At 32.8% G+C, this 25,561-nt stretch overlaps 1 protein-coding gene across 2 annotated transcripts in view; it reads right to left on the bottom strand.

Annotated features, from left to right (window-relative positions):
* LOC108904288 (transmembrane protein 47) overlaps nucleotides 1-25,561 on the bottom strand; it is a 422,552-nt gene that overhangs the window by 18,939 nt on the left and 378,052 nt on the right. Inside the window, exon 1 of one of the 2 annotated variants that reach the window (XM_018706779.2) lies at nucleotides 5,241-5,477. The exons of the other annotated variant lie outside the window; for it this stretch is intronic. Coding sequence (XP_018562295.1) covers nucleotides 5,241-5,294 — 54 coding nt within the window. The 5' untranslated portion in view covers nucleotides 5,295-5,477. Of the gene's footprint in view, nucleotides 1-5,240; nucleotides 5,478-25,561 lie in introns of those variants that run through there. 2 annotated transcript variants of the gene reach the window in all.

Below are 25,561 nucleotides of genomic sequence, written 5' to 3'. Positions count from 1 at the left end.
AAGAATAATAAATAAGACAGGAGAAGAGAGAGGAGATTGTCAAAAAGAATATAAGAAGATTAAATTATTACCAGCTAATTATAGTATCAAAGACGAGAGGAGAAGTTATTGAGAAGCTGAAGGAAAAGTTTCTGAAGATAAGAATTTGTATTGGAAGAAAGTAACAGGAGATACAGATAACGAAAGACGTAAATATTAAAAAGGTTAGATTATTAAAATTGTATGAATTATCCTAGCCAACAATAAAAGATTCGAGGGGTACGAGAGACCAGGGGAGAGCTAGAAGTCCCATCTAGCATATATCGACAATCACCAGGAGAGAGTACGTAGACGCCTAGAAGGGAGAGGATATAAGCAACGCTACAGAGAGAAGGTACCGACGTAAGAAATCAAGGACAGTGAAAAAAAAAAAAGGATTGTTGATCGGTCTGAAGTGAGTGACAATAATAATTATAAGAATAGAATAAGTACATGTTTGTAGCATAGAATTAAGATAGAGCAGGTTAAATTAGGGAATAGAAAAATTTAATAATTTATTTGTCATCATAAATATCAATAGAAAGTTTGAACCCAGATCACACTATATTATTTAATTTTATTCAGTTTAATCTAAGAACCGACTTCTGAGAAGGGAACTCATGTTCTGATAAAATTCATAGAAATTATTTGTGCAAAATTAACAGAATAAATTTAGTTTTCAATCAAATCATAAAAAAAAAGGAAAACATTAATAAAATTATAAGTTAATTTTAAATCCCGAATACTAAAACCATTTTCATCTTTGAAGTACCATTTAAATTATATTGAGTGATATCCTGTGAGAAAAGCTAGCCTGGTAATTGATCAATTATATTTCATGAATTAATAGAAAAAGTTACATTTTACTGGCGCTCTATATACTAATACACACCAATACACAAAACAGAACAAAGATATTTGTCACAATTGAATCATCACAATATATTTAGGTGGATAAATACTATCAGAAAATGAAAGAAAAAGTTTAAAATTATATATCACTGAATGGGCCTATTCTTGTTGGTACAGATGAGTACTACACAGGCAAGCAAAACCTGTCCACCAAGGGGGGGATGGTGATTTTCGGCATAACATTTTTGTACGGCATTTCTAAAGTACATAGGTTATACAAAAAAAATGAACCTCGACCTAATGCACTCAACCAAGCAAAGCATCAAATTCACACACGCACAAACGACAATGAAATGCAAGGCCGAAGTCCCTCAGCAAAAAACCTAGATTGTTCACCGGCACGCTAAGCCGACAGGGTAGGCATTAAAGTGCCGATGGATACGTATCGAATAAATTGATCGATGCGCTGCTTCAGATTAGAGGCAGACATGTACATGCCATTGTATAATGATATGGAAAGTGGGACTACTAAAATGTGAAGTGAAAAATATTAGAATATCCCAAGAGGTTATTAATTAATAACCAATTATTAAAGTTTGGCTCGCAAAATAAATATTTTACACGGATGTTTGCTGTCGCCTTAGTTCATAACGAAATTTCGTGCGATCGAGAGTCAAGAGGATGGATGAGGAGCACAAACGGTCCCACAGTCTGAGTATAATAAATAACAACAGTCAGAGTCAATAACAGAGGCAGACAAATTCACGTTGTTTCGAAGCTCCCAGCAGATGGCCAAAAAGTAGGTTGTTCCGGTCGCACTAAATTACGTCACAATGCGATAACGTGACAAGATATAAATTTTTACATAATTTTCAAACATCTATAATTAATTAATTAATTCCTTTTACCACGTTAGTTCTCTAAAAGAAATTTAATTTTTATGCAAGCTGCCTATTGTGCTGTGTATACTTTTAAATTAAATGAAGTTGAATTACTCCATTTCTATTTCCAAGGAATACCTACGGCTTCGATGAAAGAAATGTTTTTCCATTACATTTCGCCGGAATAAATTAGAAACCGGCGAAATCTATATTAAACTTCCACGCTCGCTCAGAAATATTTTTCATTAGCCCTATCGACAGGTTTTCTCAATTCTGATTAAGAACAGTAGGGGAGTTTCGTCTTTGATCATTTAGTAACGCATTTAATAAAAGCAATAGAACCAATGCAAATCCGATAATTAATCAACAAAATACGAAAAAATATGATAGGCATGTAATTAATAGGCAAATATAACTTAAATTTGATCAAATCTAGTATAAAAGAGAATATACTTACGTGGGTGGTCAGTTATTTAAGGGTAATAGTACGTGTTGCGCAGAATACTAATTTAAAATATATTTTTTAATCAAATAAATAGTAGTCATAATTCGTTTGCACTTAAACGTTTGTCTACGCCACCACTGGGCAACGCCTGAACTCGGTTGTATATGCGAGATTATCGGTGTTGCCAGATGTTATAATTTTAAACCAATTGCATGAAACTTAACTAAACACTTAATTAAAAAAACTATGATTATTAATATTTGTTGTTCACCTTCATTTCCGCCATCTTGAGTATTGTAGCGCCATCTACTGGTGCACGAATTTTGAATACATACGAATACATCCTTAATTTTCTTTCACTTTCTATTCTTAGGTTTCGGTTGCCTAGTAAGATCGTTACCAGGTGACTACCTTCTGTTGAGAAGGAAAGAAACAACTTATTATATTTTTCGGTCAATAAGCAAGCCGTTACTAAAATACTTTTTTTGTTAAGTATTTCTCGTCTGTAATCTAAAAGAGCTGACTGACATGCCTATTATTTCGAAACAAATAACTTAGCTTTATGTTTTGAGATTGTGAAACACACAAAATGAAATAAACAAACCGTGTTCCGATACCGACTATCAAGGGGGGCCTGAAGGCTACAGAACTAATGGCATGCAACCGTTATGCTATCGATACGGCTTTTTCTACATTCTTATTTATCTGAATTCCATAATTATTTATTTATAAGTATTCAAGACATGATAATTTTCATTTTTTCAGTGTCTGATGATGAAAGATATACAGCATGTTCGTTAACAAGTTATCAAGGTCCTCTATGGGTGATACTGACTCTCAAATACCTACGTAGGTGCGATAAGTGATTTTTGGAAATTAGATCCTATATAATGCCATAATGACTATATATTAAAAATTAATTCGAAGTAAAAAAAGAGAATGTTGGCCCATACTACCATCAAAAATGATTATCCTGATAATTATTTTCCTAAAAAGCTTCCTTCAAAGGTTGCATGGCTCTTTGAAAGCTTCAAAAAATCATATTTAGAGAACAAAATAAACATCGCATGTACAACTTGTGAAGTAATTTTTTTAAACTACTTTTTGTAAGATTCTCAGTTTTCACAATGAATTTAAGTCATATATTTGCTTCTACTTGTCAATTCGTACACTAATTGTACGTAAAGATACCTAATCTACAACTACCTCCATGTCATGTTACTACTAATCTATACAATTTTTTAAATTAAATGGTAACAAAGAGAAATCGGTAATTGTAGAATTAAAATATATCAAAGAAAATTCCCATACCTAAAGAAATATACTGCTTTTCGAGCACTGCGCAGCTACACGGGGCATGGAATAAAAGGGGATAGAAAAGACGGCCATTTTTATGTACTGTCTTCTTCTCCTTCTTCTTCTCCTTCTGAATTGTTTTGTTTATGTCTTGCTTACTGAATGCTTTTGAGGTTATTTTCGACATTTTCCTATTTAAATAGGATAATAGCGTTGTTTTTATGAGAAATATGTGTTAAAATATAATAAATATACAAGATAAAGGCGACATGTAGTATATACATCGCATGAAAGAGGAAGAAAACAAGCAATGTTTTGTATCCACAGCCTGCTTCGATGACAATTTTTTTTGCCCGCGTATAGGACGTAACAAATTACATACGATACTTCAAAAATTTGTTTACACCAGGTGAAAGATAACAATTTTGTCAAGAAATTTTATTAAAATAAATTTTCTCTACCTCTTCAAATAAAAAATTAGACGGCCCTAAACTTTTCTGTTTTTTTTATGATTACTCATAAAGTTGCCCATGGATCTCAAATTTGTATTTACAAGCACCAAGGCCTCAAAAATTGCAACAAAAAACATATGAAGATTTTTGACGTACATCGTGTATTAAGCGAGATACATACGAGTGGCCCTCTTATAGTAGACACAGCCTGTATATTTAATAGTAGTCACATTTAGATGTATAAACTGGGATATCCTCAAATATTGTTGATTTGAATAAAATAAATCTCATCTAGAAAAAGCTAATAATAATAAGAAAAATATACAGATTAAAAAAAATACGGGGTTTCCATAAAAAACAATTCACAACTAGAAGTAGCATGTGAAATGTTCAATTTTTGTTATTATTTTTTAATAAATTTCTGAAGCTCCCAAAAGACCATAGGTATAACATGTATAGGAAACATCTATAGGAATTTTTTTTCTAAAGCTAAAAACGAAGAAGTTAGTTGGGGAACATTATAGATGGGAAAACACGTACCCCGTACGTGTTTTTCTCAGAGACCCAAACCCAAAATGGTCAGGTGGTACAGGTAGACACTGGTTTTTCCATTTAAGGCATCATTTTAAGTATTTCGTAATTGATAATAATACCTATACTTCTACATTAACAACAATAACTGCTATTCGTATACATAATATCGTTTGTTGATGATAACATTCGAAATACATTAAAGGTAACAGATAGCTATAGATATTCCTTTGTCAGTTCACTTGAAAAAGAACCATATTGCAGGAAATATTAAATCTAAAATGTAACAATTTCTTATATGCGATTTTTGTTCAGCGATTTCTAAGAATGATATTAAACTAGTTTTATGATTTAATTATCAACTACAAAGTTTATTCGCTGCCAGTTAACTGGATACCGAAGAGACTAGTCTACTTAGTTCTTAAGTAAATACCGCTTAAAAAATGTCACGTCTTGCTCTCATCGAAATGTTTCATGCTTGAAAGAATTACTTAAAAAAAATAGTAAAACTGACCGCTTGAAGAATCAGTCAAGCCTCGAACGAACGATGAGGAAAATGAAACAAAGCAAAATTGGTTATGATAAATATTTGATTCACCAAACCGAGTTTTTTTCTTTCAATTCCCAACCCGTTTTCAACTGTGACAGAAATACTCTATTTGGTTGTTTATACCTATTTTCCTCACTTGGTTGATAAAAGAGCTTTCACTGTTGGAATGCAGCATAAACTCGTTGGCATTTATAAAGTTTTCAATCGAGACTTACTCTGCGGTAACGCTGCTTCTGAGCCGCCAGTCTGATCCTCGTCTTATCGCCCATATCTCCGCAAAAACTCAGCAATCCCACACCGGTCTGTCGACAATAACACAATCAAAAAACAATCGACGGTCGGCTCCCATTCATGGATGGAGTATCCTACCGAACAAACGACATGCGCCGCCAACTTCGCCCGTCCGTGCACTGCACCAAGCCAAACAAAAACGAATGAGTAAACCGGAGTCGGTTGAGTCACCTCGCCGTTTATCATCTGTTTCTCATCCACTCCCGGTAGGCTGTGCGGAGGACTGATTGCGGGCAAGGTGTGGCGTTTGTTTTCTGAAAGAATTCTGTGATAAGGCGACAGCGGCGTGGGCGACAACCGATAATAGTTTTTTTGAGACGGTTCTGTAAACATTCGTCGTATCCAACGATTGAAGAAAAAAAGAAAATAAATGAAGAGAATACCCTAAGAATTACTAACATATATTTTATAAACAAATAATTGCGGAGGGGATTATAATTTCCTTATTTATTGATACTATGTTTTAGAGACGTAAAAACCCAACTATACAGGGTGGCCAAATGAAAACAAAACAGAGCCATTTTCAGAAACTGCGTCAAGATTGTAGAAAAACGCTCAGACACGTCGATTTTAGATTAAAGGGGGACATTCTTTGCTGGTATTTTTGCTTCCACGATCGGCGGATTTATGGATTTGATTTCTTTTTGTGGGGATACCTAAAATCTATAAAACACAAAACACAACCAGCGTCGACATTTAATCAATTAAGTAGTAAGTAAGCAACTAAACATAATTTAAATTTTAAAATATATTTTTTTTTCAAAGTATTGGGCGGAATTATAAAATTTGTTGTAAAGAGAATTGTAAGAGCTTTCAAAAGAAATACTTACTCAACCCCCAATGCCATTTAAATATTTTGGGGTGATGCTTACCCTTGCTTGGGGGTGAAAGTGGCGGAGTCAAAAGTACCAGCAAAGAATGTCCCCCTTTAATCTAAAATCGACGGGTCTGAGCGTTTTTCTACAATCTTGACGCAGTTCCTGAAAATGTCTGTTTCGTTTTCATTTGGCCACCCTGTAGATCAGTAGGGTAAAAAGAAAAATATATTACAGAAGGAATCTCAAAAGACAGTAACGGGCAAAAGTATAACAACTCAAAAAGTACCTACGTGCTTAAAAACTATTTTGTCATTAATAAAAAGAGAGCGTCAACAGTTCAAAATTGAAAAAAAAACGGATACAAACACTGGAGTTGAGAGTTGAGAGACAGTTGCATTGGGCCACTGGGCAATAAATCTCAGCCGTTGACAAGTGGTCGATAAATTGCCCAGCAGTGCAGTGCAGTAATGCGGAATTTGGTGTGATTTAGGTAATGTTAATTTATTATAGGTACCTTCTATTAATCATTGATATTACAATTGCGAAAGGGAGAAATAATATTATTACAACATGGCATTTTGGAGACATTCTGAAACGGAACAAAACGAAATTTACCATCAATATAATAAAATTGTTTGAGGACATAAATAATAATAATAATAATTGTTGGCCAAATGAACATATAATAATAATTTTCTGCACATTATAATTTTTTACCTTTATCAGAAAACTTTTTTAGGAACGCCTATGAAACTCATTAAATTTTATTGCCAGGCGTATTTTTACATGTTCAACTGACTTCGGAGGCTTTTTTTATACTGACGCCTAAAATCAAAACTTTCCAACGAATGTCGACCTAACAATTCATATTCTGGAAATCCAAGAAATCCATAAAATTAAGAAATTTAACAACCTTTATTTGTACTGCTTCGAGAATCTGTACAAATAAATTACACGAAGACATAAACAATCGTGGATGTTCTCAATGGCTGAGAATATTTTCAAGTAATAAGCATAAAGAAAGTTATCAATATCTAAACAATTAGTTATATGTTATATCATTGGCAAAGATGTTGATTAGTAGGGGCCCAAGAATAGATCCCTGTGGGACTCCAGACGTGGCTGAGTAATCCACAGATTTACACCCTTTGAGAAAGACATACTGAAATCTTTGACAAATAAGATCCAAATAATTTCAACAGGGAATTCGGGAGACCAAATTTTGAAAAACAAATTCATTAAAAAAGTAAGTGGCTATCCTAATACACTAGCACAGTCTTTTAAAGCCATCCGGCTCTATTGTCATTTTAGACGTCATCAAACTACACATTGCTGGTGTACAAGATTTACTTAAAAAATTCGCAAAAGCGGTAATGATATTGTTGGGATTATCTAATTGGCCCCTCTCGTACTAAATACTATTTAAAATACTATTAGATTCTCTTTCATTGGCAATAAAGAACCAACATTTACTGAGTTCAGTTTGCATATTATTTTCTATTGACTGAGCATACCTTTTATAAATACTGAATCATATATAAAAGTAATACACACACAAAACAAAAGTAACAAACATAATGTACGGATAATAGATTTAATATCCTAAGAAAACATTTCTCGATTACAGCTATTTGAGATTAGATTTTTACAAATATTTACAGCAAGTAGTCTATCTTGAATCAATATTGATTAACAAATATTTAAATATGAACCAAACATGTGAAAGGAGAGATTTGTTGCATATTTCATCACTAATCTTACTTTTACAGAGTGTTTCAGGTTTAATTTGAAAAACTTAAAGCTGGTATTCAGGTGGATAAAAGAAAAAAAGGCCGCTGAAAGAATTATGAAAAAATTTCAAATCGTTTAATGTACAATGATGAATCTTGATCTAACAACTTATCTTAAAAATCCACTGAATTCGAATATACTTAGATATTCTAAACTAATTCCTGAAGAAATAGATGAACCAAGTGTTAGGTTTAATAGAAAAATGTGTAAAGTCGTTATTATCTAATGCGACATCTTTGTGGATAATGTAAAGGTATACAATTTTGAAAAAAAAGTTTAATGTTAATGGTTATTATTGTTATTAATCTCATGCATACTTACATTGCGGGTTAGTTGAACCAACATCAAGAGATGTATCATCGCAGGTAATTCGTTATTAAATCAAAACTAAATATTGGAGAAATGATATACTGTTATAAATGTAAGAAATCATGCTATTATTATATTTTCTTCACTTACATTGAAATCAGAATGTCGTCTTATTTAAATTTTATTTGATTGGGGCGATTGGAAAATTTAATTAACTTTTTTTATAAATTTTAGTAGAGAACAAATACTCTAAACTCTTAAAGTGTCACCTCACCTTAATCAACTTAAGTTTATAACGAACACATGTGTGTCCTTTACTTTACACCGTAAAAAAATCAGTGTGATTGAAAGCAATAAAGGTACGTAGTGAATCCATTCAGCGAAATGATTGAGTTTTCACTCAATAATGAGCATTTTCGTTATTTTACTCATTGGTATTTTCACCCGTTAAAAATATAAAGATTTTCTAGATAAACTCGTATTTGGTACACATGTACCTATATCGGAGTAAATGTTCTCATTATTGAGTGATCCCACCCCATTCTATGGTTGTCGTACGTTGTCTTTGTCCATTCCCATCGTCCCCATTAGGTCATCTCGGGGCGTGGCGTATGGCGTATAGAGGTGGACAAGTATCCGTTAATCCGGTTATTTTGGTGAAAATTATGTTTAAATGCAGTGGTTTGATTATAATAATTAAAAACAATAACATATCGAGTCTCGATTAATATTTGTGTAGAAATCACTGTAGCAGCTTACAAAGTAGTTTATGACTAATACAATGATATTTAAATTAAAATTTAAAGAGAATATAAACCAGGTCTGAGTAAAAAATTATTCAATAATAATTCAATTCGGAGAAAAAGTTAACTCTTAATTGGTTTTACATACTCAGAGTAGTCACTCACTTAATAGGTAGTTGTACTCATATTAATAGAGCAAATATTTCACTTAATCGGGTGTGGACAGAAATTGATACATTATTGAGTAAAATTGAGTTAATATTTTTTACAGTGTAAGCCCAATGCAGCTTTACATAATTGTTTACAAATTTACAAAAACCTACAAACATATATACCTACCGAAAAACTGTCAGCAAACATTTGTTTTTTCCATCGAGGATGGAAAATAAAAGTTTTAAATACACAAATTTTGCCCCAAAAACTATAGTGACAAACGGTAAACTTCTATGGCTTGTGTTTTGGATGGGTATAATTTTCCAATTAAAATTTCGTAGTGAAGGAGTGTCATTCTCTAAATATGTTTGAATACAGCACCATTTATTTTCAACTTTCTCAAAAGATTTTCAGAATGCTGTACTCCATGTTGAAAAACGTCAACCGAGTGGATATTTCCTTATCTGGAATCTGACAACAGATCCACACTGACACAGTCCTTGGGTAAACGGAATTTTCCAGATCTTAGTAACATTCTCTTTTTACAATCGTTCCAAATTCTATACCACCTAGAGTGAGTATTTAAGGGTGATTTCTCTCACATCGGTAAGTCGCTGACTGCGCCCACATATTTTTTTTTGAAATATTATATCGGTAAGTGGTTGATGGCGTTTTTTTAGAGGTCTTCATAGAGCTTACAGCAGCCCTGGGCCCATCCGAGCTACGCCCATGCTAATGCTGATTCCTACCAAAGTGAAATTTTCCGTATTATTTAAGGACGGTTTTTCAAGATTTGAAAAAAATGGAGGATGATGGATCAATTCTACAAAATGCGACATCAGCGATGCTGACGCGCGTTGCCACTATAATAAACTAAAATATTTTAAAAATTACTACATTTGACAAAAGATTTCGCTTAATGATATTACAATGCATATTTTAAAGATTAAAATAAGTTTTCAAAATACAGCGAGTATTAATATTGGGGAATTTCAACACAACAGCGTTTAACCTGCTGAAGCACACCACGTGGCAGACATGTTCTACGGAAAAAATGTAAGCAACTATTTTTACGAAACATTTAGTACATTTCAAGACAATTGTTTTACAGTTTTTAAATAAATAAAGTAAAATGTATCAATTTTGTAGTACGAAGATAATATTGTACTTAAATTTTACCTGGAATTTTAGTAATTATAAATCTCTTAAAACAGGAGCTTAACTTTTAATCAAATTATGTATTTGAAAAATATGTAATTAAAGTTTCCAAAGATTCACCTCGTCCAAATAATCATACGTATTAAAAATAATTTAGGTACTTACCAAAAAGCAAAATTCAGTAATTTTTAAAAGCACAAGTACAAAACAAACTACAACATATGCTCAAAATGCCCACCACCATTTTCGATGCACGCATGACACCTTCGAATCCAATTTTCGCGCAGTCGCTGAAAAACACCGGTACGCAAAAAACACTCAGACACGGTCCAATTCCAGATACCCATTGAATTGCGTATTGCTGGACAGTTAGTACCTCGTGTTATTATAATCGTCACGCCGTTGTCACATTGCTCGATATCGTTTATTTTAAGGCAGTCAAACTTTTAACACCCTGTACTTTCAGAATTTTTCCACGAGTTTAAGAAATTTTTTGTCTAGAAACGAAACAGAAAATTTTCTTGACCATTTCGACCCTCCAAAATTTATTTCTAAAATCTGCTTTTAGATTATGTTTGAGGAGATCCTCGTAATGAACAAATACGTGGTTTGCGATGCCCAGTTTCTAAAAAAAAAACAATTTTGATGAGTGGAAAAGGGGCGCTGAAATTTGTTCCACACATTTACGTCTAAGTACCCAGGATGCCACTACTGCAAAAGAAACTTAAAATGTTATAATTCTGAAATTTTTTGGTTTAAAGTCCAAAGCAGAAGCATATATTTTTATTCCTCTATTAAAAATCTTCATTTTCACATGAAAGCCCCGTTGATGCCGACTCCAATTCAATAATGCACCGATATCCTTCTTTCAAGAGGATGTTTACTTTACACAACGACCTCTTTATACAATATTTTTGTATTGTGTCGTATATGTGACGATCAGATAACTTTTCCGAGGCTTTTACGTAAATTGTACCGCTATTATTGAACTTATGGATGGTATATTCAAGTAGCTCGCTTAAATGTCATTCAAATTGTTCTGGTAATACGTGGCACGCCACTTAGATTGTCATCAGGATAACGCGAACTGAATGACAAACACCCAGCTTAGACAATGCACTACAGAATTAAAATTCTAAACACCAAACGCAGAATTACAACACTATAACAGTTTAGGCGACTTGAAGATATGCATTTTATTATTGCTTTATCCTTAACTTTTTAGACGTAAGCTAAGCCTTTTCGTCGCAATTTGCAATATACTAGGTAAATCTTAAATGTGTACATACAGGGTGATACAAAGTTATTTAAGGGTAATACAAATAGCCATTAAAAAATCTTTTCAGTACAATATTTGGACGGTTTGAAGATTTGGAGTAAGCATTTTAGGAAAAGTTGCTACCGATAACAATGCTTCTTACGCTGTTCTACTCTGTTTAAAGGAAATTTTTAATCAAATACAATACAGTTTTTCGGTGAAACTATACACAATTGATTGGACCTAGACCCACATCTGAATTTATCTGATATTCCAGGACCAGTTGCAAAAAACTCAATTAGAAGAGTTGATATAAAAAAATTCACCCTGTATATGATTTTTTTAGATATAAGTAGGAATTTTAAAAGTCGATTTTTTAAATTTTTGACCCTTCTGTTGATTTTTTTTTTTTCATAAATAATGTCTATTTTGACAAAAAATTCAGCATAAAATAATACATTTACTGTAGCTATTAAAAACAAACACCTGTAATTACATCTTGCCTCAATTACATTAATCCCGTCCTTTGTGTAATTTCCAGGGCAGCATCGAATTGTTTGGGTATTTTGAATTTTCTTATATTTACATTTTTGAAATTACGAAATAAAGTATAACAGTATTGTACAGTAAGCAAAAACTCTGAAACAATATTAACTTTTTAATATTTTCTGGCAGTTATTATCAATAAACTTGTTTTTTCTTTGATACTTGAATACGTCTGTTTCGTGCAGTTTTAATTTTTTAATTTTGTTTGAGTTTTTCGTTTTTTACATGCATATTTATTTCTTAAATTCATAAAACTATGAGAAAATTTATAATAAACATAGAATTTTAATTGCATTTTTTATTGCGCAGCCACTTAAAGAGACTTTTTTCTAATAAGAAAATAAAAAATTATTGAAAATCAAACAAAATAACAGTATTACAAAATGACAGTAGTAATGTGATTGAAACAAGTACTTTTTGCAATTAAAAGCATTTACGCTGAATTATCAATGCTAGTTAAAGTTAATTGGTAGTAAAAAATTCTACAAGTGTGACAATCTGTTAAAAACAACTTTCAATGACCATATGTCTACTTTTAAAATTCTTACCTTATTTAAGAAAAAACGTATACAAAGTGAATTTTTTATATGAACTTTTCTAATTCAATTTTTTAAGGCCGGTCCTATAATTTCTTAATGTTTGAGAATGTCGAATGCCAGCTAACAGTGTACAGTTTCACCAAAAAAATTAGAGAATTGTAACAAACCGTTCGACTGTTGTATCAAAGAGAATTTTTAGTCTAAATCCACAAATAACCCTGTGTATTAAGAGGAATCAACTTTTTAATGGTTATAATTTTTAAATATGCGCGCTTTTAAGGTCTACTTAAAAACAAATTTTTTAATTGAGCAGTCATTTTCTTAGCACAAATTATTATTAAATAATAAACTTCGAAAATTCACTCCAGAGAACGTAGAAAAGCACGTAATGATAAGTTTTTAATATAGTCGATCTAATGGTAACCTTCGGGTAAGTGTTTCAACTTTTACGTATTTTCTTAACTTTATATTCGGCTTTGGTATTAAGTATCAATACTTTTGTGTTAGGACATATTTTGCGTCATACTTACATTAGCAAATGAGTCCGGTTCTATTAAGGACTGCTTATCCCCGAAATCTAAGGGCGGGTATCCACTTGTGGCAATGCTCCGTAACGTAACAACGAACATGTTACGGCCTTTTGCAAAAGGCGACACGGTTCGCTGCGAAAGTATGTGTGGTTTTGGTCGTATTGTCTATTAGCACAATTGACCAAATTTTTACAAATTTTGCAGATGACGCCACATCATATGTGGTGGATAATAATTTATCTGACCATAGATCCGTATATATCGATCTGGGCCTAAGAAATAGAGTTAAGACTGAGAATGACTGTTGCACAAAAAGGTTTTTTAATGAAAATGCGGTATACCAATTTAGAAATAGTTTAGGAAATGAAGAGTGGCCTGCTCTATATTCCACGGGAAATGTGGATGAGGCTTTTCAAAATTTTATATCTGTCTTTTTATTTCATTTTAACTTATATTTCCCTAAAAGGAAATATTATGTCAATAATAGGACTGATAACAAGTGGGTTACTAATGAGGTTAGAGAGTCGAGCCGAAAACTGAAAGATCTATTTATACTTAGCAACACTTATTCGCAGTTAAAGCATGTGTATCAAAATGAGAAGTTGAAGCATAATTATTTAGTTAATTTGTCTAGGAGACAATATTATCAGAATAAAATTAGTTCTTCTGAGAATCCTGTTAAGTCCGCATGGAAGACTGTGGCACAACTTAATAGCAAAACAAAAAGTAAAAAAGTTATGTCGATAAAAATTAATGATAAAATAATTAATAATGAGAAAGAAATTGCTGATGCCTTTAACAGTTATTTTAAAAATGTACCCATTAATATTGTAAATCAGATTCCTCAAATTAAATCAAATGATAGATATAGCAAGGAATCTATAAATAATACTATAAGCCTATTGCCTTACAATGTCGTTGAACTTTATAATCTCCTCATAAAAAAACTTAAAAACAAATATTCTTCTGGCTATGATGATATTCCAGATTTCATCATAAAAAAGGTACTAGATATAATTAGTAAACCTCTAGTTTACCTCATAAATTTATCCTTTTCAACTGGCAAATATCCAGAGTTATTAAAATTGGGTAAAATTATACCAATTCAAAAAAAGAATAATTCGAATCTTATAGAAAACTATAGACCTATAAATATACCTAGTGGTTTCTCTAAAATATTTGAGAGCTGTTTTTTGAATAGACTTTTACCATTCTTAAAGTGTCATAATATTATTTCACCCAATCAACACGGATTTTCATCAGGAAAGTCAACAGCAACTGCACATCACTCTTACTATGAGGAGATAATAAAATACGTTGAAGCAGGGGAGTGCCCTGTTGGGATCTTTTGTGATCTCAGCAGGGCATTCGACTGTGTAGATCAAAACATACTTCTAGACAAACTGGATTTGTATGGAATACGGGGTAATGCATATAAATGGATAGAAAGTTTTCTCTTTCAGAGAAGACAGTTTGTTGCTATTTCTAATGATAACAAATCGGCTATTAACTCACAATCAGCAGTTATTAATATAGGTGTGCCACAGGGTTCCATACTGGGCCCAGTGCTATTTCTTTTATATATAAATGACATTGGCGATTTGTCATCGGTTAAATTTACTATATATGCTGACGATATTTCCATAGTGGTATCTGACAAATTAAATAATATATTAAAAAATAAATGTAACAATGTTCTGCATGACCTTAATGAGTGGTTTTGTGAAAACAGGCTTTTTTTAAATTCTGAAAAAACATTAGCATTAAGGTTTCATAATTGGCAAAAGACTTGTGAAGAACTTGATCTGCAAATAAACGGCAATCGTATGACAATAGGTACAGAAAGTGTTAAATTTTTAGGGCTTTATATTGACGAATGTTTAACGTGGAAGTCTCATTGTGAGCATATAATTACGAAATTAAATTCTGTACTTTATCAGTTTAGAAATCTTAGAACAGTTTTAAACATTAATCAACTAATAAATCTATATTACGCTGAAGTTGAATGCCGATTGCGATATGGAATATGTTTTTGGGGGCAGTCTTCAATGTCAGGTAATGTTTTTGTCGCACAAAAAAAAATATTGAGAGTAATGTTTCATATGCCATCTTTTGTTAGCTGTAGGGATTTATTTATAAAACATCAAATTTTAACAATGCCATCTCTCTTAATATATGAGCTTTGTTTGTATATACATAATAATCAGGACAAATTTATAAAACATGATAATATCCACTCTATAAATACAAGACAAAAAAATAATTTTTATGTGCCCTTTTGTAGGTTAAATGTTGCCAGCAGATCACCCAATTACTTGGGTCTAAAAATTTTCAATAAGTTACCTTCTGAACTAAAAAGTTGTTCATCGACTGGACTGTTTAATAAAGCAGCATTTAGTATACAAAGGATTTTATAATATTAACGAATACTTTGATGTATAATATATGTGTATTTGTTGTTTGTTAAAGTGTTATTTTATGTGTTTAGTATTTACGAATTTTATGTAGCTTTTACACTGCTATTGACAATTCCAATACAATTTGTAAATTGTCTAATGGAAATAAAGAAATTGAAATTGAAATCATTCATTCCGTAACGTAACAAAATAAGGTTACGAGACGACACAGGAACATAAAACTCGCAGTATGAACATGAACCTGACTGCAATAATGGATTCGTCACTGCAATTGCAGTTAGCAGCAGCGTCATATATTTTTATTCATCATACAGTTTTGAAGAATAAGAAACGGAAATCTCCGGAAATCTTTTCTTTACTCCACTCCATGGCACAAACACAGAAAAACACACTCTTCCTAGTCACTGTAGACTGGTCACAGACTGACCCCAGACCATATACAAAAGACTGACGAAACAAAAAATAAGACAAAATCACATGTGCAACATGCAATGTTATGGCCAAAAGGGTAACCCCGTCTCAACATGTGGCAAAAAGTACTGTTGCATCCCTTTGACGCGACGACGAAAAACCGACAACTGATGGTTCGTCCCGGATTAGTTACGCGTGTCAAATTTGTTACACGTACCATGCAACAATTTTCCGTCTCCACTAGCTGTAACGTAACATGTTCGATGTTACGTTACGGGGCATTTGACACAAATGGATACCCGCCTTAAGATCTTTATTCTCCAGACGGGAGGGACAATATAAAGTTGGCGGATTGATGTATTTTTATCTATTCGTTATTTTCATAGACGGTGATTTATTTTTAATTACTTTAAGAGTATTAATATGTCTAATGAACTACGGTGTCTTCAAGTGAAATAGGGAGGTTTACACGAATAGTTAAGTGGTGGATATTTTAATAACGTTTTTTTCCCTATCAATGAGAGTGCACCTGCGGCAAAAATTTTATACGCGAATTGGTACGAAGATCAAAAAACATTTGGAATGAACCGAAGTAAGTTGATAAAAACTATAAAAATCAACCCAATAAAAACCGTCTACCACAATTGGTGTACTTTTGTAACAAATATCAGTGAAATGTAGTACATGTAAAATATAGCAAAAGGTGTTCAAATTTAGTTTTGATGACTTCATATTGTAAGGCCCCTCAATAAAAGTTGAATATTTATGTACATAGAAACAGTCTATTGGCAAAGATAAGAACACAAGAACAGAGATTTCATAGTTCCTTTGAAGGATCATTTCTTCCTATTTCATATAAAAAGCTAGAGTTTAAGAATTCAGTGTAACACTGGCAACACTGTATAGTTGATCTGACTGTTGGTGTTGCAGTGATGTCAGCGGTTCTCAACAAGTTTTCTATTAAGGAATCGGGCATACTTATTTTATATTTGACTTTTTTAATCTTAATTTTTCAAAAAATAATCTATTACTTACATGTTCCATATAGTAAATTTGTTGCGTATTTCTAAAATGAGCGCAGAGGAAAATGGATTTCAATTTTCTACTAAATTTTCAGCTACATTTTTCATTTCTGTTTTATTGAAATATCTGAAAAAAATATGGTAAAAGTAAGCCAAAAGTTTTCTTTGAAACTTTTTGTTGAAGCAAAACTGTATTAAAGCCACTTGATTAAATCCTCTAGGAACCAATCCTTGAAGTATGCCCCAGGCACCTTGTATACCTTGTATATGGGTTAAACAAATACGTTCATGGTTAAAATACCCATTTCATTCAGTTGAAATTTGAAAACAATTATTACCAAATATCCCAACATTGGATTTGATCTGATTCAAGGTTATCCGAAAGGCAAACGCTTCGCGAAAGGATTATAGCTGCATTAAAAAACAAAAGAACAATAAACGTTCACTTAAAATGCGCAGCTAACGCTGGACACCTACCAAGTGTCTCGATTAGCATGGTTTTACAAAGGGCTTTTCTTTTCGAAAGTACGTATCGGGAATAAGTTAAGACAACTCAGGAGGTGTCGAAGGGGGTGGTCTATTACGCCCGAATCCAGTTGAAACGTGGTATTGTGCCATTGTCCAGACCGGTACACGACGGCATTGTTAGTCTCTACGTGCTTGCTGCCTCCCCCGGCACGGCGCTGGAGTTCGATAGCAGAACAGTGGCGGCTCGTGACATTGAGAATATGTGAAGCATATTCATTGATTGACTGAAAAGAAAAATAAAGCGCCGCTAGCAAAAATTTTCAAATTTTCAAGGTCAAACGGCTTTAAATGAATCTGGAAATTTTTAGTTGCATTTGCAATATTACCGAAAAACTGACGTTCGTGAGAAGGATTTTCATTTAGATTTTATAAAAAATAGACATTAGTTCGGCTTGTGGACTTCTACGAACATTAACGCACACCGTACATGGTCATTGTAGATAAAAAAAAACGTGGAGCGCTATTAAATTAGAGGGTGCATTTTCACCCCTTTCAGTTTTTTAATTGTAGCTCGAAAACGAAGCAAAATTTCGCTATAGTTCATAGGAAAAATTATTTAGAGAATTGAATTTCCCATCGAAACAGCAAATTTAAAAAATTTAAAAGGAAAATTTTATGCAAAAAAATCGTTAATAAACAATTTGAAAAAAGTAAAAAATTCGATTTTCTGATTTTTTTTTTACTTGTTTGCCTCTAGTTTTTTTTGGGTAAAGATAGGTATAGGCATAGCGTCATAGAAAAAAACGTAGATAAAATTTTCCTCAAAACATGATGTTGTAAAGTATTTTTGGATGAAAATTGACTGATATATGGCTGCTCAAAATTAGCCAATTTTTCGATTTTCGTCGCGTTTACCCTTTATACATTTTAAAAAGACAGTGAAGAACATTTTCTTCTTAGGTCCAAACTGGTAATATCAAAGCTTGTCAGTAACGTATTGTATTGTGTATCTAACTCTGGATAATTTCCAGCTTCTTTAAAGTACAAAAATTTTAAAAACTGAATTCTTTCAATACTGATTTTGTAGTACTGATAATATGTTTTTAAAGTTTTAATATTGCTAAAGTTTCTACAGTTTTTTAATATGAAACCGTACGATTTTGCTGCCTCATTTATATTAGTGAATATGTATTCACGAAAGGATAAACTATAATAATCAAAAAGTACACCAAGGTCCTTAACAATTTCAGAGCTAGAAAGTAAGTAATAACATTAAAAAATAAAATAGGTACTCTCTTCTTGATGTAAAAAACAATTTTACATTTGGATATATGTACAGGGTGGCCAAATGAAAACAAAACAGAGCCATTTTCAGGAACTGCGTGAAGATTGTAGAAAAACGCTCAGACCCGTCGATTTTAGATTAAAGGGGGACATTCTTTGCTGGTATTTTCGACTCCGCCACTTTCACCCCCAAGCAAGGGTGAGCATCACCCCAAAATATTTAAATGGCATTGGGGGTTGAGTAATATTTCTTTTGAAAGCTCTTACAATTCTCTTTACAACAGACTTTAAATTTTATAATTCCGCCCTATACTTTGAAAAAAAAATTACATTTTAAAATTTACTTATTAAGAATTTTGATTTGTTCCAACTTATGTACAAACAATTAGTAACAGTAAAAATGTCAGTCATTCGAGTTAAGTACGCCAATGGTATAAATTTAGTATATCTTGCGTCATTGGTTTTTGGCGATTTGTTATCACTTTCGTAAAAAAAACACAATTGTAAAATACAGAAATGAATGCTCTACACACAACGAACGTAAAATTAGTGGATTCCAATTATTTTCTAGTATTATTTGGTAAAAATTATTAATTATAAATTATTTAGTAAAAAAATTTCAAGAGATAGGGAACGTAGCCAATAAAAAAACTAGAAATTTAAAAACCTATAGTTAATGAAGCTAGTGCAGTTGCAGTTTTGGGACAAGTTCATCTTGATCCTACATTAAGTACGAGGCAGCTGGCATCTGTGTCTGGGATCAATCGAACTAGCATACAAATCATTTTGAAGAAGCATAAATTCCATCCATACAAAATACATTTAGTCCAGGAACTTCATGAGGATGATTATGACTGCTGTTTGCAATTTTGCGAAATATTGAGTGAGCGAGCAGGGAACGATCCACAGTTCCTTTTTAACATCTGTTTTTCTGATGAATGCAGTTTTTTCCTGAACGGGATGGTAAATCGTCACAATTGCTGCTATTGGTCCGAGGTATTTTCACGAGGTGCATACACAGCAACCGAAAAAATTAAATGTATGGGCTGGAATTTTCGGTGACCGGCTGGTGGGTCCTTCTACCTGGTAATTTGACTGGCCAAATGTATTTGCAATTACTGGAAGACTCTATTGACCCTGCCTTGACTGATATTGAAAATGTTCTAGAGCAGGATGAAGATCATTTGATTTTTCAACAGGACGGTGCTCCTCCGCATTATGCGTTAATTGTCCATCAGTACCTATATAACGTTTTCTACGGAATTGGATTGGGAGAAGAGGCAGCATTGAGTGGTCTCCACGATCACCAGATTTATCACCCCTTGATTTCTTTTTGTCGGGATACCTAAAAAGTAAAATCTATAAAACACAGCCAGCGTCGCTGGAAGATTTGCGTCAAAGAATCGTCGACGAATGCCGTCGAATCACTCTGGAAATGCTTTGGAATGTGTGCGAACGTTTCGAACATTTAGTCAACTAAGTAGTAAGTAAGCAACTAAACATAATTTAAATTTTAAAATGTAAGCGTTTTTCTACAATCTTGACGCAGTTCCTGAAAATGGCTCTGTTTCGTTTTCATTTGGCCACCCTGTATTAAGATGCAATTTTTTATTTGAACACCAAGTTTGCAAATTGGTTAAAGACTTCTGGAATAAATCGATGTAAAGATTTTCATGTCATCAGCAAATAATAGCTTATAATAACTACTTGACAAATGTCGTTAATAAAAAATTAGAAATAATAAAGGCCCTAACTTTGAGCCCTGAGGGACTCTTGAAGTTGCAAAGTTGATTAAATAGATCAGATTTGTAACCGCCGTATTGTAAAATTTGAACCCGATGGAAAATGATGATTTCAATGAGTGTAAAAGAGATTAACTGGTACCAAAACAATCATGTTTGGATAGCTGGATATACTGTGATCTAATTTCTGCTTTGAAGAAATCTGTGAATTATGAAAATATGGAAGTGACAGAATCGACCGCTACAACGACAAACCGATCTTAACCGGTACACTACTCATCAGCATGATACACTTTAGCCTTTGTATCATGACTCAGCAGTCTACCAACATTAATTCCTGACCATTTCAGTGCAGACCCGTAAACCCATCCGACACGGCAGAACGTGTTCATTACGTCGGCTCACGTACAGCCGCGTCGAGAAGATGCAACAAATAAGATTACCCGCAAATAAATTCTGCAGCTGGCGGCGCTGCAGCGGTAATCTAAAAGATTCGTCCGGCAAAACGGAATTTAGATGATTCGATGCCACATAAACTCGAGTGTAGATGCTCGAAGGGTGAGAAATCCCATCGGTGTTTAAGCCTGATTCCGGTGGAGAGCTTTGGGAACAAAATTGGAAAAGTATGTTTTTCATCAAGATGCGATAAAGAGGATCGGATGTTCAAACAGTGCCTGACACAGAAAGTTCATTCGCAAGTTACAAAAATAAAATAGGTTAGTGTTCAAATTCATTAAAATACATTTCCTGAAATTCTTGTTAGGTCTGTCTGTCTGTCTGTATGTCTGTCTTGTTAGCAATAGGTCTGTAAATAGAGGAAATGCACACAGTATGTAACACCCAAATGGAATAAATTCAGTATCTCCTATTATTGTACATATCTATAAAAAATCCCGAGACACGTCGAATTTGGATTCTGAAATGACATCTTGCAACGTAAAAATTTCATCCCTAAATTCAATCCCCTTCATTTTCTATTCAAAAATACTATGGTTTTAATATTTATTGCAAAAATTAGTAGCAAAAAAATAAATTCATCAGTTTGACGAAATTCGCTACAGCAAACTAAAAAAAAACTTAATATCAACGGAAATAGTTCCTTGAATGTTGTGGCAACATCTTAATCCTAAATAAAAGTGTTTTCTAACGTTTTCCAACATCTGAGCGTGACCGACCTAACCGCAACAATTATTTTTTTTCAATAAAATTGACACTGCCAGCTATGAATAATTTTTATATCTTCTCTTTATTTGAAAATGTTGAAAAAGAACACTGAAATTGTTTTTGCTAGCCTGCAAGAACAATGATTAAAATGAAACAATTTTTTTGCGTTATTTTCCTCACAATTTCCAGGTAAATTCTCATCAAATATCGAAAAAAAAAATAAAAATTTATAAAAAAAATCAATTTTGAAATATCCAATTTTTCAAAATTTTTAAAAATTATTTTGCATTCTCTTTTTTAAAATTTTACATCGAATATTTCAAATGCCGAGATAACAATTTTTTTGAAATTAAAAAAAAATTAATTTGATTTTTTCAAAATTTTGATTTTTTTTTTCATATTGAATCGTATTCGTAGATTCGATGAGTATTTAACGAGAAATTGTGACACAAAAAAATTTATTTCATCTTAATCATTAATTGACGTTTAAGAAGCAATAAACCTGCTCCTTTAATTTTTTTAAAACTTTGACCATTCAGGTAAGATAGACGGTCTCCACCGATTGATTTCAAAATTTACAGGTGTCATGGGCATGTATTGAGTTAAAAAATACCTGCAAACATTGGCACTTTTCACAATATTTGCGAAGTAGTCGTTCAAAATTTAAAATTTTTACCGATGTTTCGATTCTAACCGTCAGAGTTGTTCACATCCAAGCGAGGCCAATCTACGTCCAGAGAGCCCGATAGTGTTGGCAGAGCTGTGGAGTGTCAGTCAGTGTTAGGACGCTTTTAGTATGCGGGCCAATTGCTGCTAAGTTGTGTCAAAAAGATCACGCTTCTGCTGTTTATTAAAGACGTTTCTTATTTTTTATTTTTTAAGTTATTGTTGTAACTAAATTGCCAATTGATAACGAGGACAACATTAATACGTTTACTACTATCGAACGTCCTGACATGGTGATAGTTATAATAGCGGTAAGTTTGCATCTTTTTTGTTTGTCGTGCTCCAACCTATCACTTGCTAAAATAATAGTAGTCTTTTCCGTAACACCATGTACTTTGTTTCTAACAAACCTCTTGTCTGGGATTGCACATTATCATTTACAGTGAAATAACTAACTAAATGTTATGTTTATTTTTCCTTTTAATTAAAACGAGAGGATTGCATTAAACTGGCCAAAATTATTTATTATTGAATTAAAACATTTTTTCTCTTTTTGTGTATTTCATATATTTTAATTTGGTAACACTGATTTGCGCAAAGGCTCGACTCTCTGTTAAGTTCGGTTCGGCAAGCGTGCGCTGATGTTAATCGAATGGCATGACATTTTTTGACCAGGACCGTTCTAAGATTTATTTCTTCTCTACAAAATTGAAGTTTAATTTTCTTGACAAAACGTGGATCTATGAATTTCTTATATAAGGCTTTTTTATTGCATATATTCCTCGGAATTTGCATTTTATTTTTTCTGCACTAAAGATGCCACACCCTGTAGAACCAACGAACCCTAAAGTTGATTTTTAAAAATTTAAAAATAAGTATTTTAGGGGTGGTGAAATTTTAATAGTTTTTATTTAAAAATACTTACAAAAAGCTAGACACTTTTGTCAATGTTTAATAATAATTGGCAAACGTTAAAATAATGTTGCATGAGCTGAAGTGAGATGCGCAACGGGTAGCAACAAGTGCGAAGTGTGAGTGAGAGCATCGTAATCGGTGGTAGCGTTCCGAATCAACGCGAATTAATGGTAATTTGCTTATTTTTTAAAAGGCCGAGTGAATTGTTTTTCGATTTTCTCTCTATTAGGCCTTGCGAATACGTGGTTAACATTAATGACATTATAACTGAATCACCCTATATACTGATGTATATTTTGCATTTTCAATCTGTCTGTCATAAAAAATATTCGTGAACTGGTTCTTTTGGTAGGGATTCCTTAATTAATTTTTATTTTTTTTCCACAAATGGCAACACACCAAACAAATACCCTGCACAGATATAAATAATGACCTCCAGAAGATATAGAATAGCGTCCCCTGCGCATATGGGTTCATATAAGTCAAAAAAACATCGTTATTTATTTGTTACAAAGATATTAATTCCTCCTCACCTTCGCCACTGGAATGATCCTGGCAAAGAGAAAAACGACGCAAGCTATCTTGATTATAAACGGAACGAGCGTATTTAACCGAGGAATACTAGATGGTGTGCATGATTTTATACAGCTTTTCTCTTAGACAAATATGTGAAAGAAAATAGGAGCCGCTTGAGAAAATCAGTCTGTGCATGTTCCAGCTATAAGCAAATAAGTACAGCGTTTCATTTATTTAGTCTCAAATACGCCGGGCCGCTCCGTTTGAGCGCAAATTGAAGTTCGTTTCTACCGTGGAAACTTATTTATAAAAATAGGAGCTTTTAACACATGTTTTTTATTTCTTAAGTTATTTTCTGCATTATTAAAAAACATTATTCCATAATAGTTCGTCGCCGTTTATACGAGGTGTCCCACTAAGGTCGGCGAGGTGCGATATTAGAGAAAATATAGGTCCTAGACCTTCGGGAAATATTTTGATTTATAAATCGACCAATAACGCCAGCTATAGGTTTCCATATTGAGGTAAATGATATTACGCATTCACTACGAGATAAAGCATGAAAAGACCTTTCCAACAAGGTATAACACTATGAGCTTCTTCCTGCTTGGTTAGGTTCAACATCTGTGTGGTATTAAGTTCTGCTACTAGCATTTTCGCTACAGTTCTGAAGCAGGGCAATTAGAATACTCCCTTTTGCACAATAAGGTTTTTGTGTCCCTTCACTGTCTAGTTTCATTGAATTTCTTGCATAGTATTAGACAATGAATCAAAGCTCGTATATAACACATAAAAATAGGTAAAATTAAATGTTTATTCGTCGAATATATGTCGATATACACCATATAAGCACTGCACTTGAAATGCAACACAGTGGTATTTCGCGACGGCTGTTTAGTAAACTACGTCATCTCGGCACAGAAGATAAAACAATCAGAATTATAAGTTGGTGTGGAGGGGGCATTCGCGCAGATCGGTGCACGCACCCCCCACTTTTGGTATGCGAACAAAGTGGCGTAGTTACAAATGCATTTTAGCCATTTTATGAGCCTGTTTGTCGTTTATTATCCCGAGCGTTGAGCATTGGCGTCGTTTTACGTGATTTATTTTGTTGTGGTATAAATAAATGATTGTTCGAGTGTATATGTTATGGACCAGGTGATTAATGCGGGCATTATTAATAATGTGCGGGCATTATGAATAATGTCTAGCTCTATCGGGCTAAGTGATTAATTACTATATAAACTTCATTATTTATCACATTGGACGGTCATTATTATATTGCTACGTGACAATTGGGCAATTTGATAATAAAGCTAAATTTGACACGGTGCGGGGAGGGAAGCACCGAATTATACCAAATAATGAGTCTGATTGCTTAAACTTTAGTTTATTTTATGTTTTATAATAATATGTCAAAACTTCTATAAAACAAAGATATGGTGTGAATGTTTGTTTTAAATTTTATATGTTTTGTGTTACCTATATTTTTAATATGACTTTCCTTAAGTTTTAAATGCAGAAACTAGTGGATTCTTAATGTAGAAGTCCTTGCTAATTAATCCAAATAATGAGTCTGATTATTTAAATTGTTTAACATTTAGTTTATTTTAAGTTAAATGACAATAATAATAAAAAAATAGTAATTAAATATGTTTGTATTACTCTGCCCAAAAGGTGATGGACAATATGTATAATGCCCGGTCAATTTGATTATTTGAATAATTATTATCAAATTGCACACTCATATTGGGCATTTTACATAATGACCGGGCATTATGTATAATGCCCGATT

The sequence above is a fragment of the Anoplophora glabripennis genome, unplaced genomic scaffold, assembly GCF_000390285.2.
Source record: "Anoplophora glabripennis isolate ALB-LARVAE unplaced genomic scaffold, Agla_2.0 scaffold145, whole genome shotgun sequence".
NCBI classification, from domain to species: Eukaryota; Metazoa; Arthropoda; class Insecta; order Coleoptera; family Cerambycidae; genus Anoplophora; species Anoplophora glabripennis.
The sequence above is the reverse complement of the archived record's forward strand: the minus strand, read 5'-3'. Positions and strand labels throughout refer to the sequence as shown.